The 16047-nt window shown below is 42.0% G+C and overlaps 1 protein-coding gene across 1 annotated transcript in view; it reads left to right on the top strand.

The window, feature by feature from the left end:
• Nucleotides 1–1567: 1567 nt before the first annotated feature.
• The window catches only part of LOC145357963 (putative transmembrane protein 244), a 28699-nt gene continuing 14219 nt past the window's right edge, over nucleotides 1568–16047 (top strand). The window contains exons 1-2 of the mRNA XM_080211594.1: nucleotides 1568–2778; nucleotides 15230–15315. Coding sequence (XP_080067720.1) covers nucleotides 2746–2778; nucleotides 15230–15315 — 119 coding nt within the window. The 5' untranslated portion in view covers nucleotides 1568–2745. The remainder of the gene's footprint in view (nucleotides 2779–15229; nucleotides 15316–16047) is intronic.

Below are 16047 nucleotides of genomic sequence, written 5' to 3'. Positions count from 1 at the left end.
AGACGTGCTGATTAGATGCCTTGATCATGCTAAATTCTCCCTCATTGAACCCAAAGTGTGGCGACTAGGGAATTTTCACAGTAACTTCATTGCTGTGTTAATGTGAGATTAGATGCAACACTAATGAATAAACTTAAACTTCCTCCGAGGTGTTGGTGGGGGTCCGGGAGTGGGTGGTCACTGGTTCCTGAGGACCCGGCCTCATTTGGTGCTGCTGTTGCTAGAGTAATCACATGGTTCAGTGCAAAGGAGGGACAAATATCTGGGCAGCTGGGAATTTACTTAAGAACATCTGAAGATTATGGATCCTCACTTCTGTGGCGCACGCTGACCTCAGTCACTCCGAGCTCCATCATGCACTCCTTGATGGCGATCAGGAGATGCATTTCGAGAATGTCCCCGCTGTCTTCTCCCACTCCCTTCTGTTATGGGCCATCCTCTCCTCTGAGGTCAAAAAGGAGGTGATTGGAAGACTGATAGCTGGCAGAATTGTAAAGCTATCAAATGAATATTGGTTATAATACAAAAGTTTATTTAGTTATTAGTCACAAGTAAGGCTTACATTTAACACTGCAATGAAGTGACTATGAAATGCCCCAGTCGCCATACTCCAGCCCCTGTTTGGGTCAGTGCACCTAATCAGCATGCCTTTTAGATTGTGGGAGGAAACCGGAGCACCCAGAGGAAACATACGCGCAGAACGGGGACAATGTGTAAACTCCACATAGACAGTGACCCAAGTCAACAAACAAACCCAAGTTCCTGGTGCTGTGAGACAGCAATGCTAACCACTGTGCCATCTCAAAAAAACATTTTTAAAAGCTTGTATGTGCCACAGTATTTGAACTATACTTATCTTTCATTAGCACTCAATGTCTCACCATGGTAGATGTTAGCTGCCCATTACTTCTGATTCCATTAAAATAAAAGCAATAAAAAATGGAACAAACTTAACTTTTCCATAGCATCAGAGTGTTTTTAAAGTCACATTTTAAACAATGGTTACCTTAGCAAAAGCAGCAATTGATTTTCTTGGGAAAGAGCAAAGAATAAAGGATTTGTTCATCTGGCTAGATGAGATTAATTGAGAATTTGTCTCTTTACAAGTTAATTCAGACCAAAATAATAAAAAAACAGCATCTCTGGTACCAGTGCCACAGCAGTCCCATTTTAGAATTAACAAAACTAATTCAGCACATGAAAACCTGAAAATGGAAAAACATGGCAGCCAGAATTTTACCGTCCCAACCACCACGGGAATCGGAGCAGGCGAGAGGCAGAGCATGGGAAGGTCTGTTGACCTCGGGCAGAATTTTATGGTTTTGGGACGAGTGAGGCTGTAAAATCCCACCCAGCAGGTCTGACATCAACTGTGTAAAAAGAAAACAAGAGTTGATGCTTTAAAATAATAAGTCTTTATTGGACTCAAAATATTGACCAGAATTTTCCAGCCTTTCACACCAGTGGGATCTTCTAGAACTTGCTTTTGGAGGCAAATACTGACTTGTCATTCTCATTGAGAAATCTTACTTAAACAACAAGTAATTAGGTAAGTCATGTTATGCTTGATTTCAGGGTTATTCCACCATACTCCAGTTGTGGTCTCACCTAGGTTCTGCACAATTCCAACAAGATTCCTTTACTCCTGAACTCAAATCATCTTGTAATAAGGGCCATTTGCTTTCCTAATTGCTCTTTTCTCCTGTATGTTAGATTTCAGTGATTTATGATGAAGGACACCAAGCTCCCTTTGGATATCTAAACTTCCCAATCTATCACCATTTAAGAAACACTCTGCAAATCTCTTCCTTTTACCAAAGTGGATAACTTTGTCCACATTATATTTCTTCTGCCGTGTTCTTACCCACTCGTTTAGCCTGTCTAAATCTCTTTGAAGCCTCTTTGTATCCTCCTCACAACTCACATTCACACCAGGTTTTGTGTCATTGGTAAATATTAGAAATATCACATTTGATTCCCACATCCACATCATTGATGTAGATTGTGAACAACTGGAGGCCAAGCACTGATCTTTGCAGTACCCCGCTAGTCACAGCCTACCAAACCAAGAATGATCGATTTATTCCTGCTTGCTGTTTTTTGTCATTAACCAACCCTAAATCAAAGTCAGTATATTGCCCCCAATTCTCAGAGCTCTAATTTTGCTCATTAATCTCCTGTGTGGGACTTTATCAAAAATCTAAAGAACCATATTAATATGAATCTGCCTTTTTTTTACGTGCTCACATTGATTCCCCCACAATTTTCGTATTCAGAATGATGGCCAAAATGGGAATTGGAGTGGACAAGGGGTGGACCATGGAAAGATCCATTGGTTTTGGGCGGGATTTTACAGCTTCAGTATGAGGGTGGCTGTAAAATCCTGCTGGATATATCCTCAGTCAAAACAGACAGCTAAATGAACAGAAGAACATGAGTCATGTGGACTTGAAACATTTTAACTCTGTTTCTGTCCACAGATGTTGCCAAAGCTGCTGGGTTTATCTAGCTTTTTCTGCTTTTCCTGGATGTCTATGATGTTAAACGAGGAATGGGATGAGATGGTTTTAGAAATGAGGTCCCTTTTCTTTTTGATCTGTGGTGGGCGCTGTTTTCCTCTTTGAGTTGAGCACATCCGTGGCAGACACACAGGAATCTGGAAGCAAAATGGAAAAGAATAACTGTGGGAAAGAATGATCCTGGGAGGAACGACCTAGGCTCTCCTAAATTAATATATACATTTACATGGCCTTTAAGGGCAGAATCGCTGGAACTCAGGTATGCATTTGGGATACGGATTATTTGCTGTTCAGGAGATCAGGATGAAGGGTGAAGCATAGACACTGATCCTATCTGTGGCGGAAGTAAATGTTTCACATTTCCTTGTCGGAACAAAACAGCTGAACAAATGCATAACCCGATTTCTCCCCACTGTGTGTCAGAGACACAGTTAACAACAATCACATCTTTAACAATCCCTACAATTTACGAAAATACAAGCAATATTATTTCCTAAATATATTGAGAGAAAGACGGCGTTGCAACACACTGCGTTAAATTCGCATGGTATAAACACCAAATACAGGGTTTTCGAACCAGTATTTGCCTCCTGAGATATTAACTAGAATTAATATTTTACATTAGTCACCCAGCACCCAGAAACAAAACAGTAGATGTTTGCAAAATCTAATTTTTATATTTCAAACGTGTAGAATTGCCTAGGCAGTAGGTTAAGATAATGTTCTGAGTAATAATGTGAGTTTGTGTCATTGTATTATTAACGTCAATATGTGCTCCAAGAGTTTCTTTACTAACTTTCTAGGGAGTCTAAACATTATTTCTCATTTCCATTGAAATTACAAACAGAGGAAATCTTCACTAAAGCATTCACAAAAACCTATAAAACCTAAATTAAAGAAAGAGAGAGTTTATTAATAGTTAACTTGCAAATGTAGTACAACTTCATTAGATGGTATATAAAGATATGCAAAAATATAGTGTGCCCAGAGAGGCTGTTGATATTTAACTTTTGGGGACAGTATGGGTGGTCAAGGGCATTCAGTTGCAACTCTGGTTAGTCCATAGAATCCCTACAGTGCAGAACGTGGCCATTCAGCCCATTGAACCTGCACCTACAACAATCCCACCCAAATCTTTTCCCTGTAACCTCACCTACTGACCTTGCTAATCCCCCTGACACTGAGGGGTAATTTAGCATGGCCAATCCACCTAACCCGCACATCTCACATTTATAAAATTTTAATGTAAGAAACAGACTATTTGAACCAATAGACCCAAGGTTGGCATGGTGGCACAGTGGTTAGTACTGCTGCCTCACAGTGCCAGGGTCCTGGATTCGATTCCTGGCTGGAGTCACTGTCGGTGTGGAGTTTGCATGTTCTCCCCATGTCCGCATGGGTTTCCTCTGGGTGCTCTGCTTTCCTCCCAAAGATATGCAGGTTAGGTGGATTGGCCATGCTAACTTGCCCCTTAGTGTCAGGGGAACTAGCTAGGATAAATGCATGTGGTTACAGGCATAGGGTCTGGGTGGGATTGTAGTCGGTGCAGACTCCAGTGGGCTGAATGGCCTCCTTCTGCAGTGTAGGGGTTCTATGATTCTACACCTGTGTTTATTCTCCTCACCCCAGTCTCCTCCTAACTCTTTTCATCGAATCCCATCAGCATATAACAACAGTGATTACACTTCAAAACTAAAATACTGTAGCTCAATGGCTGTAAAGCACTTTAAATTCTCCCAAGATTCTGAAAGGCACTTTGTACATGTAAATCCTTATTTTCCTGCCTTTGCCACATACTTATCTGGCTTTTCTTTAAATATTTCTGTTATTCACCTCAACTTCTCCTTGTGATAGCCTGTTACACACTGTAAAATCACCCTGAGTAAGTAAGTTTCTCCTGAATTCCTCATTAGATTTATTAGTGATTATCTTATTTTTAAGGTGTCTTGTTCTGGTTTCCTTCACAAGTCAAAAACATTTTTTCTTCATCTACCCTATCAAACGTTTCATAATCTTAAAGACTGCTATCAGTTCACTCTTTCCTAGCGATCCACCTCGGAAACTGAACATTTGTGTTGTTGGAGTATACCTATTTTAATTGACAGACTGTTCGCAATAGAATCACAATATTAGTTTAGTATTAATAATGCCAAATTATAGGATGTACGGTTTATCGTTCCTTCCCATTACTTGAACTCTGTGCAATTTTCCCAGTGAGGTACTGCCTCATTTTTCCTGTCAGGTGAAATTAAAACAGGTAGATAGCTGCTTGCACCCTGATTATTGCAGTATGTTCTTGGACTAAGATATCAGTTGTAGCTCAGTGTCAGTACTCTCTCTGAGTCAGGAGGTAAGATTTGAGCCCCACTGCAGAAACTTGAGTGCAGAACCTATTGTGATACTCTCAATACTGAGGGAGTGCTGCACTGGTTAAGGTACCATCTTGCAGATAAAACGTTCAATCAAGGCCATGTCTGCCCACTAAGGCAGATATAAAAGATCCCACGACACAATTCTGAAGAAGAGATGAGGAGTTCTTCCTGGTATCCTGGCCAGACTGAATTCTCCAGCCAACATTTAAAACTAATGATCTGGTTCTTTCTTTCACCACTGTTTGTGGGATCTTGCTATATAAAATTTGAGCTGTTATGCTTCCTACTTTATAAAATTGTCGGCCAAGGCCTGAAGTAGTGACAGGTGCTGCATAAATGCAAGATTTTTCATTCTGCTTGCCAGAAAGTGCATAGGAATGGTCTGATGGAGACTCTCTTCCTAGGTTTTCTTCCCTTCTTCCCAGGACCGTATTTAAGGGAAGTCAGTGTTAAACCCAATTTCCCTGAGCCTTTGTTCCAACATGCGGCAGTGCCTCACGATGCACATAAAGATATTATAATCATTCATCTGTCTCTCCATTCAAAATGTGGAGATGCTGGCATTGGACTGGCGTAAGCACAGTAAGAAGTCTCAAACACCAGGTTAAAGTCCAACAGGTTTATTTGGTAGCACAAGCTTTCAGAGTGTTGCTCCTTCTTCAGGTGAGTGAGGAGTTGTGTTCACAAACAGGTCATATATAGACACAAACTCAATTCCTCTCCCACCTGAAGGAGCGACACTCCAAAAGCTTGTGCTAACAAATAAACCTGTTGGGCTTTAACCTGGTGTTGTGAGACTTCTTATTCTGCTCTCCACTCAAACTCAGACAACACATGGTAAGGACAGTTTTGTTACTTTAGGTTACAAAAGAAAATGAAATGTCTCAGTGAGATAAAGTTATGCCAATATTGGTTACTATCATGTTTACTTATCCATGGAATTATGCTACAACATTTTCTGAGAGTGTTTCTTCATAGAATTAAACTAGACATTACAAATTGTTTACCCTGGCATTGTGATTCTATGCTTTCATTTTAACATTGCAAGATGAAATCTTACAAATTGCTTAAGGAAACAATTTGGTCCATTACTGGTGTTGTTTCTTTAACTGGAGCAGAGTGTTCTCGGCTCACTTTTCTGTTCTTCCCCGTATCCTCTTTGATTTTTGAACTATAAATAATTAAAGGTGGACATCTCGGATATTAAGGGGCAATTTAGCATGGCCAATCTACCTAACCTGCATGTTTTTGAACTCTGGGAGGAAACCAGAGCACCTGGAGGAAACCCACGCAGACATGGGGAGAACATGCAGACTCCGCACAGAGTCATAGAGGTGAAGAGGGCACTTGATGAAACTCATACCTCCACCATGCTGTGTTAGCTTATTGTTAATATAATTACAATTTTTTGAGCTTTTCCTCGCCTGGTTGATGCTGTGTAAAAAGATACATTTTTACTAAGAGCACTCAGGCGGGCATCAGGCCAATCCACATCCAAAACCTAATCTGAAAACCCTGATGATGTTTTGGCAACTGTGACGATTTGCACCACAACAGCTGAGACAATCCACAACATTCTAAAACAATCCACAAAACAATGCGCAGCTTTCTAAAAGGAAATGTCAATTTGCCCTACCTGCCAATGTTAACTGACCTTTTTAAAAAAAGTAGAGTAATAAGTCTCACAACACCAGGTTAAAGTCCAACAGGTTTATTTGGTAGCACAAGCCACAAGCTTTCAGGGCACTGCTCCTTCATCAGGTGAGCGGGAGTTCTATTCACAAACAGGGCATATATAGATACGAACTCAATTTACAAGATAATGGCTGGAATGTGAGACTTTACAGGTAATCAAGTCTTAAAGGTACAGACAATGTGAATAGTGTTGAGGAATGTTGATGACATTTTCTTTGGACTCACGGTGAACAATCTCTGAAACAACTATATGATGACATCAACAAGTTCCATCCCACCATCTGACTCACCATAGACTACTCTCCGGAATTGGTTGCATTCTTGGACACACGCACCTCCATCAAGGCGGTCACCTCAGCACTTCATTGTACCAAAGCCCATTGATAACCTCACAATGCTCCACTTCTCCAGCTTCCACCCTAAACACGTTAAAGAAGCCATCTTCTATGGACAAGCCCTTCGTATACACAGGATCTGCTCAGTTGAGGAGGATTGTAATAGACACCTCCAGATGTTGAAAGATGCCCTCATAAGAACAAGATATGGCGCTTGACTCATCGATCGACAGTTCCGATGCGCCACAGCGAGAAACCGCACCAATTGCTCAGAAAACAAACATGGGACACGGTGGACAGAGTACACTTTGTCGTCCAGTACTTCCTCAGAGCGGAGAAGGTACGACATCTTCTCCAGAGCCTTCAACATGTCATCGATGAAGAGGAGCATCTCGCCAAGGCCATCCCCACACCCCCACTTCTTGCCTTCAAACAATCGTACAACCTCAAACAGACCTTTGTCCGCAGCAAACTACCCAGCCTTCAGGAGAACAATAATCACAACATCACACAACCCTGCTACAGCAACTTCTGCAAGACATGCCGGATGATCGACACAGATGCCATGATCGCACCAGGTACACGGTACATACACTTGCAACTTGGCCAACATTGTCTACCTGATACGTTGCAGGAAAAGATGCCCCGAGGCATGGTACACTGGGGAGACCATGTAGAGGCTACAACAACGGATGAATGAACACCGTTGGACAATCACCCGGCAGGAATGTTCTCTTCCTGTTGGGGAACACTTCAGCGGTCTTGGGCATTCAGGAACGATCGCATGTCAAAATCACTAATGAGATCACAAACTGGGTGGCACCGGTTGCAAAACCGATTTTTAGGCCTGCACACTATTTTCCAGGATCGGTGTGACCTGAGCCAGGTACGGCGAGGTGGGAAAATCGCCTCACATTAGACAAAGCTGTCCATACATCACTAACGCAATGACGTTGTGCTTGGAAGTTAGCACTGCTGTCTCACAGTGCCAGGGACTTTGGTTCGATTCCCAGCTTGGGCCATTTTGTGGAATCTACATGCATATTCTCCCCATGTCTGCGTGGGTTTCCTCCAGGTACTCTGGTTTCTTCCCACAGTCTAAAAAGCGTGCAGGTTAGGTGCATTAGCCATGCTAAGTTCTCCTTCACTGTACCCGAACAAGCGCTAGAGTGTGGCGACTAGGAGATTTTCATAGTAACTTCATTGCAGTGTTAATGTAAGCCTACTTGTGACACTAATAAATAACCTTAAACTTAATCCTAATTCACTCAATCTCTCCTCTGTCCTACCATCCCAGGAATCAGTCTGGTAAACCTTCGCTGCACTCCCTCTGGAGCAAGAGCACTCTTCCACAGATAAGGAGATCAAATTGCACACAATATTCCAGATGTGGCCTCACCAAGGCCTGTATAATTGCATCAAGACATCCCTACTCCTGTACTCAATTCCTCTCACTATGAAGGCCAATGTACCATTTGTTTTTTTCTACTGCCTGCTGCACTTTGCATACTTATTTTCACTGACTGGTGTACGAGGGCACCCAGATCTCATTGCACGTTCCCCTCTCCTAATTTATGGCCATTCAGATGGTAATCTGCTTTCCCAAAGTAGATAACCTCACATTATCCAAATTACATTGCATCTGCCATTCATTTACTCACTCACTCAACTTGTCCAAATCCCATTAAAGGATCTCTGAATCCTCCTCGCAGCTCCTCCTCCAAGCCAATTTTTGTGCCATCCACAAATTTGGAGATATTACATTTAGTTCTCTCATGTAAATCACTAATATATATAGCGAATAGCTGGAGTCCCAGCACTGATCCCTGAGGTACCCCACTAGTCACTGCCTGCCATTTGGAAAAAAGACCCGTTTATTGCTACTCTTTGTTTTCTGTCTGCCAACCACTTTTCTAGCCACCTCAATACACTACCCCAATCCCCTGCTCTCTCCTTTGACACGCCAACCGTTTTTGTGGAACTTTGTCTTAAGCCTTCTGAAAGTCCAAATAAACCATATCCGCTGGCTCCCCCTCATCAACTCTACTAGTTATATCCTCAAAGAATTCCAGTAGATTTGTCAAGCATGATTTCCCTTTTATAAATCCATGCTGACTCTGTCCCATCCTGCACTGATTTCCAATTGTTTTGCTATAAAATTTTTGATAATGGAATCTAGAATTTTCCCCCCGACCGACATCAGGCTTATTGGTCTATAATTCCCTGTTTATTCTCTACAACCCTTTTTAAATACTGGGCTTACATTAGGTACCCTCCAATCTGTAGGAACTGTTTCACAGTCTAAGGAATCTTGGAAGATGACCTCCAATGCATTCACTATTTCTTGGGCCACTTTCTTAAGGTCTGTGTGATCTAGGTTATTAGGTCCAAGGGACTTATCGGACCTTCAATCCCATCAGTTTCCCCAGATCAATTTCTCTACTAATACCGATCCCCTTCAGTTCCTCCCTCTCTCTAAACCCTGTGTTCCCCAACATTCCTGGTATTTTATTTGTGTCCTTCTTTGTGAAGGCGGAACCAAAGTATATATTCAGTTTGTCAGCCTTTTCTTTGTTCCCCATCATAAATTCTTCTGTTTCTCACTAAGTTATATTCGCCAATCTTTGTCGCCTCACATTCCTTTGGAAACTTCTATAGTCAGTTTTTATGTTCGCGGCAAGCTTACTCACGTACTCGCTTTTCCCCTTCTTAATCAGTCCCTTGGACCTCCTTTGCTGAATTTTAAACTGCTCCCAATCCTTAGGTCTGTTGCTTTTCTTGGCCAATTGTATCCCCCTCCTTTGGATCTAAATCTGACGCTAATTTCCCTTGTAAGCATGGTTTGGCCACCTTTCCAGTTTTACTTTTGTGTCAGACAGGAATAAACAATTGTTGCAGTTCACCATGAGCTCCTTGAATGTTTGCCATTGCCTATCCACTTCCATCCCTTCATGTAACATTTCCCAATCTATCATAGTCAACTCGTGTCTCATATTGTAATTTCCTTTCCTTGTCTCAAAATCAGTTATGTTACTCTCCACCCTGATAAAAGATGCTTTCATGTTCTGGTTGCTCATCCCCAAGGGGTCTTGAATTGCCTGCTGTCTGGTTGGTTCCTCAATGTATTGGTCCAGAAAACCATACCATTCCAGAAATTCCTCCTCTACATGACTGATTTGATTTGCCTGGTCTATATGCAGATTAAAATCACCTTTAGCACATGCATGTCTAATTTCCTGTTTAATGTCATTCGCAATATCACCACTACAGCTTAGGGGTCTATATAAGAATCTCTGCTAAAGGTTTTTGCCCTTTGGTGTTTCTCAGGATCGGCTGAATGTATCTGGTGGCCTAACATGTAACTCCCTCTCTGTGATTATGGTGTAATACTCACCCGTTTGCAAGACACATTCGACCTTTGGTGTCCGATGACCCGTCCAGCCCCGTCATCAAATTAAAGTGGGGATTTTTCAAATGATGGACTGATTCCTTAGAAAAACGAAGTATTTTGAAAATTAAATCTCGCAGAGGCAAAGCCTTTCAATTTTTAAAGGCTACCAAGATTTATTTAAAAACATATAGAACTTACATAGACAGACAAGAACGTAAAACAACGGCCGAAGGGAGGTCCTCAGATTGCCAAGCAGCACAGAGTACCATTAAGCCTTCCAAAGATCTCAACTTTGTGCCAAAATTCAATACAACTATACCTTTTTTCTTATCTCAGTCTTTCCTACTAATTCGATTTCATTGCATATTGAATTATCAGTCTATATCATGTTAAATGTCTCAGTCAATTGCAATACGCCACCCAATATAGTGAAATTTTTACTGATGCATCCCAATACCTGATTTCCTACCTATTTGGCACAATCTGAAGATGCCGTTCCTTTCTTGTACTATCTGTGGCAATATCAAAGTATCTTGATAGCATAAAATTTCAAGCCTAGAGATTTGACACTTCCTCATGCTTTGTCAATGAATCCTATTGTACTCTATTATAATGTTACATTATTTGTTCTTTACGTGAAACATTTGTGTTACTGCTGATCAAGTCATGATCTATATTTGCAATGTTTGCATATTTGACTGAAATACAAAGATTTTAAAGTGTTTAAAATACATTACATTCTTTGTAATTTAAGAACATAAGAACATAAGAAATAGGAGCAGGAGTAGGCCATCTAGCCCTTCAAGCCTGCTCCGCCATTCAGTAAGATCATGGCTGATCTGAAGTGGCTCAGTTCCACTTTCCCGCTTTCTCCCCATAACCCTTAATTCCCTTGTCTGTCAAAAACCTATCTACCCATGACTTAAATATTTTTAGTGAGGTAGCCTCCACCACTTCAACGGGCAGACAATTCCAGAGATTTACCACCCTTTGAGTGAAGAAGTTCCTCCTCAACTCTGATCTAAACTGCAGCACCCCCCCCCCCCCCCCCCCAACTTACCTTGAGGCTGTGCCCTCTAGTCCTGCTATCCTTTCTAAGCGGGAAGAATCTCTCTACCTCTACCCTATCCATCCCTTTCATTATCTTATACGTCTCTATAAGATCCCCCCTCATCCTTCTAAACTCCAATAAGTACAGACCCAGTCTATTTAGTCTCTCTTCATAGTCCAACCCCCTCATCTCCGGTATCAGCCTAGTGAACCTCCTGTGCACTCCCTCCAAGGCCAAAATATCCTTGCGCAAGTGCGGTGACCAAAACTGCACACAGTACTCCAGCTGCGGCCTCACCAGTACCCTGTACAGTTGCAGCAAGACCCCCCTCGCTATAAAGGCCAGCAATCCATTTGCCTCCTTGATCACCTGCTGCACCTACAGACTGGGTTTTTGCGACTCATGCACAAGGACCCCCATGTCCCTCTGCACCGTAGCATGCTGCAGCTTTTCGCCCTTTAATAAGTAATCCCTCCAACTATCATTTCTGCCAAAGTGGATAACCTCACAGTTGTTAACATTATACTCCATCTGCCAGGTCCTTGCCCACTCGCTTAGCCTATCCAGATCCCTCTGCAGACTTTCCACACCCTCCATGCAATTTGCTTTACCACTCATCTTCATGTCATCAGCAAATTTCGTCACCCTACACTCAGCCCCCTCCTCCAGATCATCTATATAAATGGTAGACAGTTGAGGCCCTAGCACCGATCCCTGCGGCACTCCACTAGTCACCAACCGCCAACCAAAATAGCACCCATTGATACCAACTCTCTGCTTCCTATTAGACAACCAATCCTCTATCCATGCTAACATCTTACCCCCAACTCAGTGTACCCTAACCTTCTGTAGTGACCTTTTATGAGGCACCTTATCAAACGCCTTTTGAAAATCTAAAAACGCCACATCCACCAGTTCCCCTCTGTCTACCGCACTAGTCACATCCTCATAGAAATCCAATAAATTCGTCAAACACGACTTCCCCTTCATGAATCCGTGCTGTATCTGCTCTGTCAAACCATTCTTTTCATTCTTTAAACATAAAACCTTCCACATTTAAAATCATGATTCATTTAAAAATATTAAAACACATTATTATATTCCATAAAACTTTTCATTATCAGTTAATAGCATCCACACAAGATCAAAACCATTCAACACTTCTCTGTTGGGTAAAAATCATCTTAACCCTTTACTTACTATCCTGGCTAATTTCAAATCCCCCTCCACAACTGCCTTTTCGTTTTTGTTTGTCATTCCTAAATATTGAATACATCTGCATGCTTTGATGATGCTCATTTCCACCCTTTGGTCACCCTGCAGCCAGGTCTCCATAATCCCAACTATATCATACCCATTTACATCCATTTGTGTGATTTAATTCATCCACTTTATTCTGAATGTTCTGCACTTTAAGACACAGCATTTAGTCTCATCTTTCTAACATTACTGGTCCATTCCCACTATTTTCCACTGAGGCTTTGTTTGATTCTGGCTCTTGGTTTCTCTGCCTATCACTTTCCTTATTCCCCTTTCCATATTTTGATCATCTACTTGATCCTCCCTCCTCTAACTTCTTGCATAGGTTCCCATCCCCAACCATTTTAATTTAAACCCTTCCCAACCACTCTAGCAAATACACCCCCAGGACATCAGTTTCAGTCCTGCCCAGGCGTAACCTGTACAGTTTGTACTGGTCCCGCCTCCTCCAATGCGCCATGAATCTGAAACCCTTTCCCTCACACCACCTCTTCAGCCGCATGTTCATCCAATATATCCTGCTATTTCTACTCTGACTAATGTAGCACTGGTAACAATCCTGAGATGACTAACTTTTGAGGTCTGACCACTTAACTTTCTTTCTAACTCCCTATATTCTGCTTTTAGGACCTCATCCCTTTATTTTACCTATGTCATTGGTACAGATGCATACCTCCGCCTCTAGAATGTTCTGTAACTGCTCTGAGACATCCTTAACCCTAACACCAGGGAGTCAACATTCCATCCTGGAATCTCATTTGTGGCCACAGAAAAGCTTATCTGTTCTCCTTACAGTTGCATCCCCAATAACTATTGCATTCCCACATTTTTTACTCCTCCCCTCTGCAGCAGAGCCAACTGCGGTGCAAAAAATTTGGCTGTTGCTACTTACCCAGAGAAGTCATTCCTCTCAACAGTATCCAAAGCAGTATATCTGTTTTTCGGAGGAATAGGCACAGCAGATTCCTCACTGCTTGCCTTGCCTCTTGTGCTACCTGGTGGTCAACCATTCCCTTCCTGCCTGGGAATCTTAGCCTGAAGTGTGACCACCTTTCTATATGTGCTATCCATGATAATCACCTCGCAAAGAAATCAGCCTTGTTGGTTTTCTTGAAGAAGTTAGTTTCTTCTAATTTCTTTTTGATCCACATGGCCTGTTTATTGCACTGGAAAGGCTACATTCCAAATTGGCACCAATCACCCTGCTTCACACCCCATGGAGTACTACGTGTAGAATCATAGGATGGTGGTGGAACAGAAGGAGGCCATTTAGTCCACTATGTCACCTTTCTGCAAATAGCAACTCACCAGTCCTTCTTCCCCGCTGTTTCTCCGTAGCCCTATTTTTTTTCCTTCAGACAAACCCCCAGTACCATTTTGAAAGTCACAATTGACTCCACCTCCATACTCACAGACACTGTCTTTCAGATTCTAATCACACGTGGCATGAAAAAGGTTTTCCTCATGTTGCTTTTGGTTCCTTTGCCATTCACCTTAAATTAGTGTCCTCTGATTTTCATTCCTTAAGCCAATAGAAATGGTTTCTTCCTATCTACTCTATCCAGATCACTTTAGATTTTGAACATCTGCACCCTCTCCTTTCCTTCTTTATGAATGGTATTGCTTTGTCTGTATAGTGTGAAGGAAACAATACTTTTCACTGTATACCATTACAAGTGACAATAATAAATCAGATCAAATCAAATATCATTATCAAATCTCCTTTCAAATTTCTGTTCTTTAAATAGAACAACCACTGCTTCTCCAATTTACCCATGTAACTGAAGTTCCTTAGCCCTGTAACCATTCTTGTACATCTTTGTCCACCCTCTCCAATGACCTCACATTCTTCTCTAAAAAGAACTGGACAGAGTAGAACATTGAGACCAAACCGATATTTGATAAGGCTTAGCCACAACTTCACTTAATTTCTGCTGGCTTCAAAGTCAAGCATCATGTAAAATATCATTACATCTAAATCCATCCGTTCTCTGCCAGATTGGTGAGCACAGTAAAAAGTCTCATAACACCAGGTTAAAGTCTAACAGGTTAATTTGGCAGCGCAAGCTTTCGGAGTCCCAGGCTCCTTCAGGTGAGTGAGGAGTTGTGATCACAAACAGGGTGTATACAGACACAAACTCAATTCACAAGATAATGGTTGGAATGAGAGTCTTTACAGGTAATCAAGTCTTAAAGGTACAGACAGTGTGAGTAGAGAGAGGGTTAAGCACAGGTTAAAGTGGTGTGTATTGTCTCCAGCCAGGACAGTTCGTGAGATTTTGCAAGCTCAGGCAAGTCGTGGGGGTTACAGATAGTGTGACATGAACCCAAGATCCCGGTTGAGGCCGTCCTCGTGTGCGGAACTTGGCTATCAGTTTCTGCTCAGCGATTCTGCGTTATTATGTGTTGTGAAGGCCGTCTTGGAGAACACTTACCTGAGGATCAGAGGCTGAATGCCCATGACTGCTGAAGTGTTCCCCGACTGGGAGGGAATACTTCTGCCTGGAAGGGAAAACTCCTGGTTTAGATTAACATTGCTGCCACAGCCAAACACCAAACAAATCATAACAAACCTAATCAATCTGGATTTACATTATTTTTTTCAGACTGTCCTCTTAAATTTGCTGCAATGTTTATTGGTGTTCTACGCCCTGTACTACATGATTGGAAGCATCTGCTTTGGAGCATTCAGGTAAGATATACAAGAGAAGGTTTCATCTGGATCACTAATCCGACTGGAAAAGTGTCTGAAAATAATGTTTTAAAGTCGAGTATAAATCATTCAATGGAATCTGTTCTGATACATTTTAATAATTATGTTTGTGAGATGCATCAATGGGAAAAATTTCACATCATTATGAAACCATTTATGTTACGGGGCTAATGTTCTAACTTCTCATCTTGTATATGGAGCTGTGCAATGCTCAGTAAATCAAACACTGGGGTAAGGGTCCCAGTTGGACATGCAATGTCACAATGTACTCTTCAGTTATACACAGGAGTTTGGGACAAGATTTTCGGAATGTCCTAACTGTGCTAGGATTTATGGGTTTTAATAATAAAGACATGGGTGGGGAACTTCCCTGGGCTTGTTAGCCCTGATCGTGAATCACAATTGCCCGGAGAATTGGGAGTCGATGGGAAAGCAGGTTTTGTATCGGTTGCCAAACCCATTACGACCCTCCCAGGCTGCACTGCCAGCACCAATCAGATGCCCTGTCAGGGTGGGTATCCTGATGCATATTCAAATCCACACATTTAAATGTAATTAGTGGCCATGCAGCCTGGATCCAATAGCCCTCACTATTCACTGGCCTCTCCTGTAGTAGGTGAGCTTTCAAACAGGTCCTCACAAGCAAGCACCTGGAGTGTTGGAGCCTGAGGATTGAGGAAGCACCACCTACCCCTCAGCAATAAGGGGCAT

This window comes from Carcharhinus amblyrhynchos, chromosome 24, assembly GCF_965287045.1.
Source record: "Carcharhinus amblyrhynchos chromosome 24, sCarAmb.v2.hapA, whole genome shotgun sequence".
NCBI lineage: Eukaryota > Metazoa > Chordata > Chondrichthyes > Carcharhiniformes > Carcharhinidae > Carcharhinus > Carcharhinus amblyrhynchos.
This window is presented reverse-complemented; position numbering and strand designations above follow the sequence as displayed.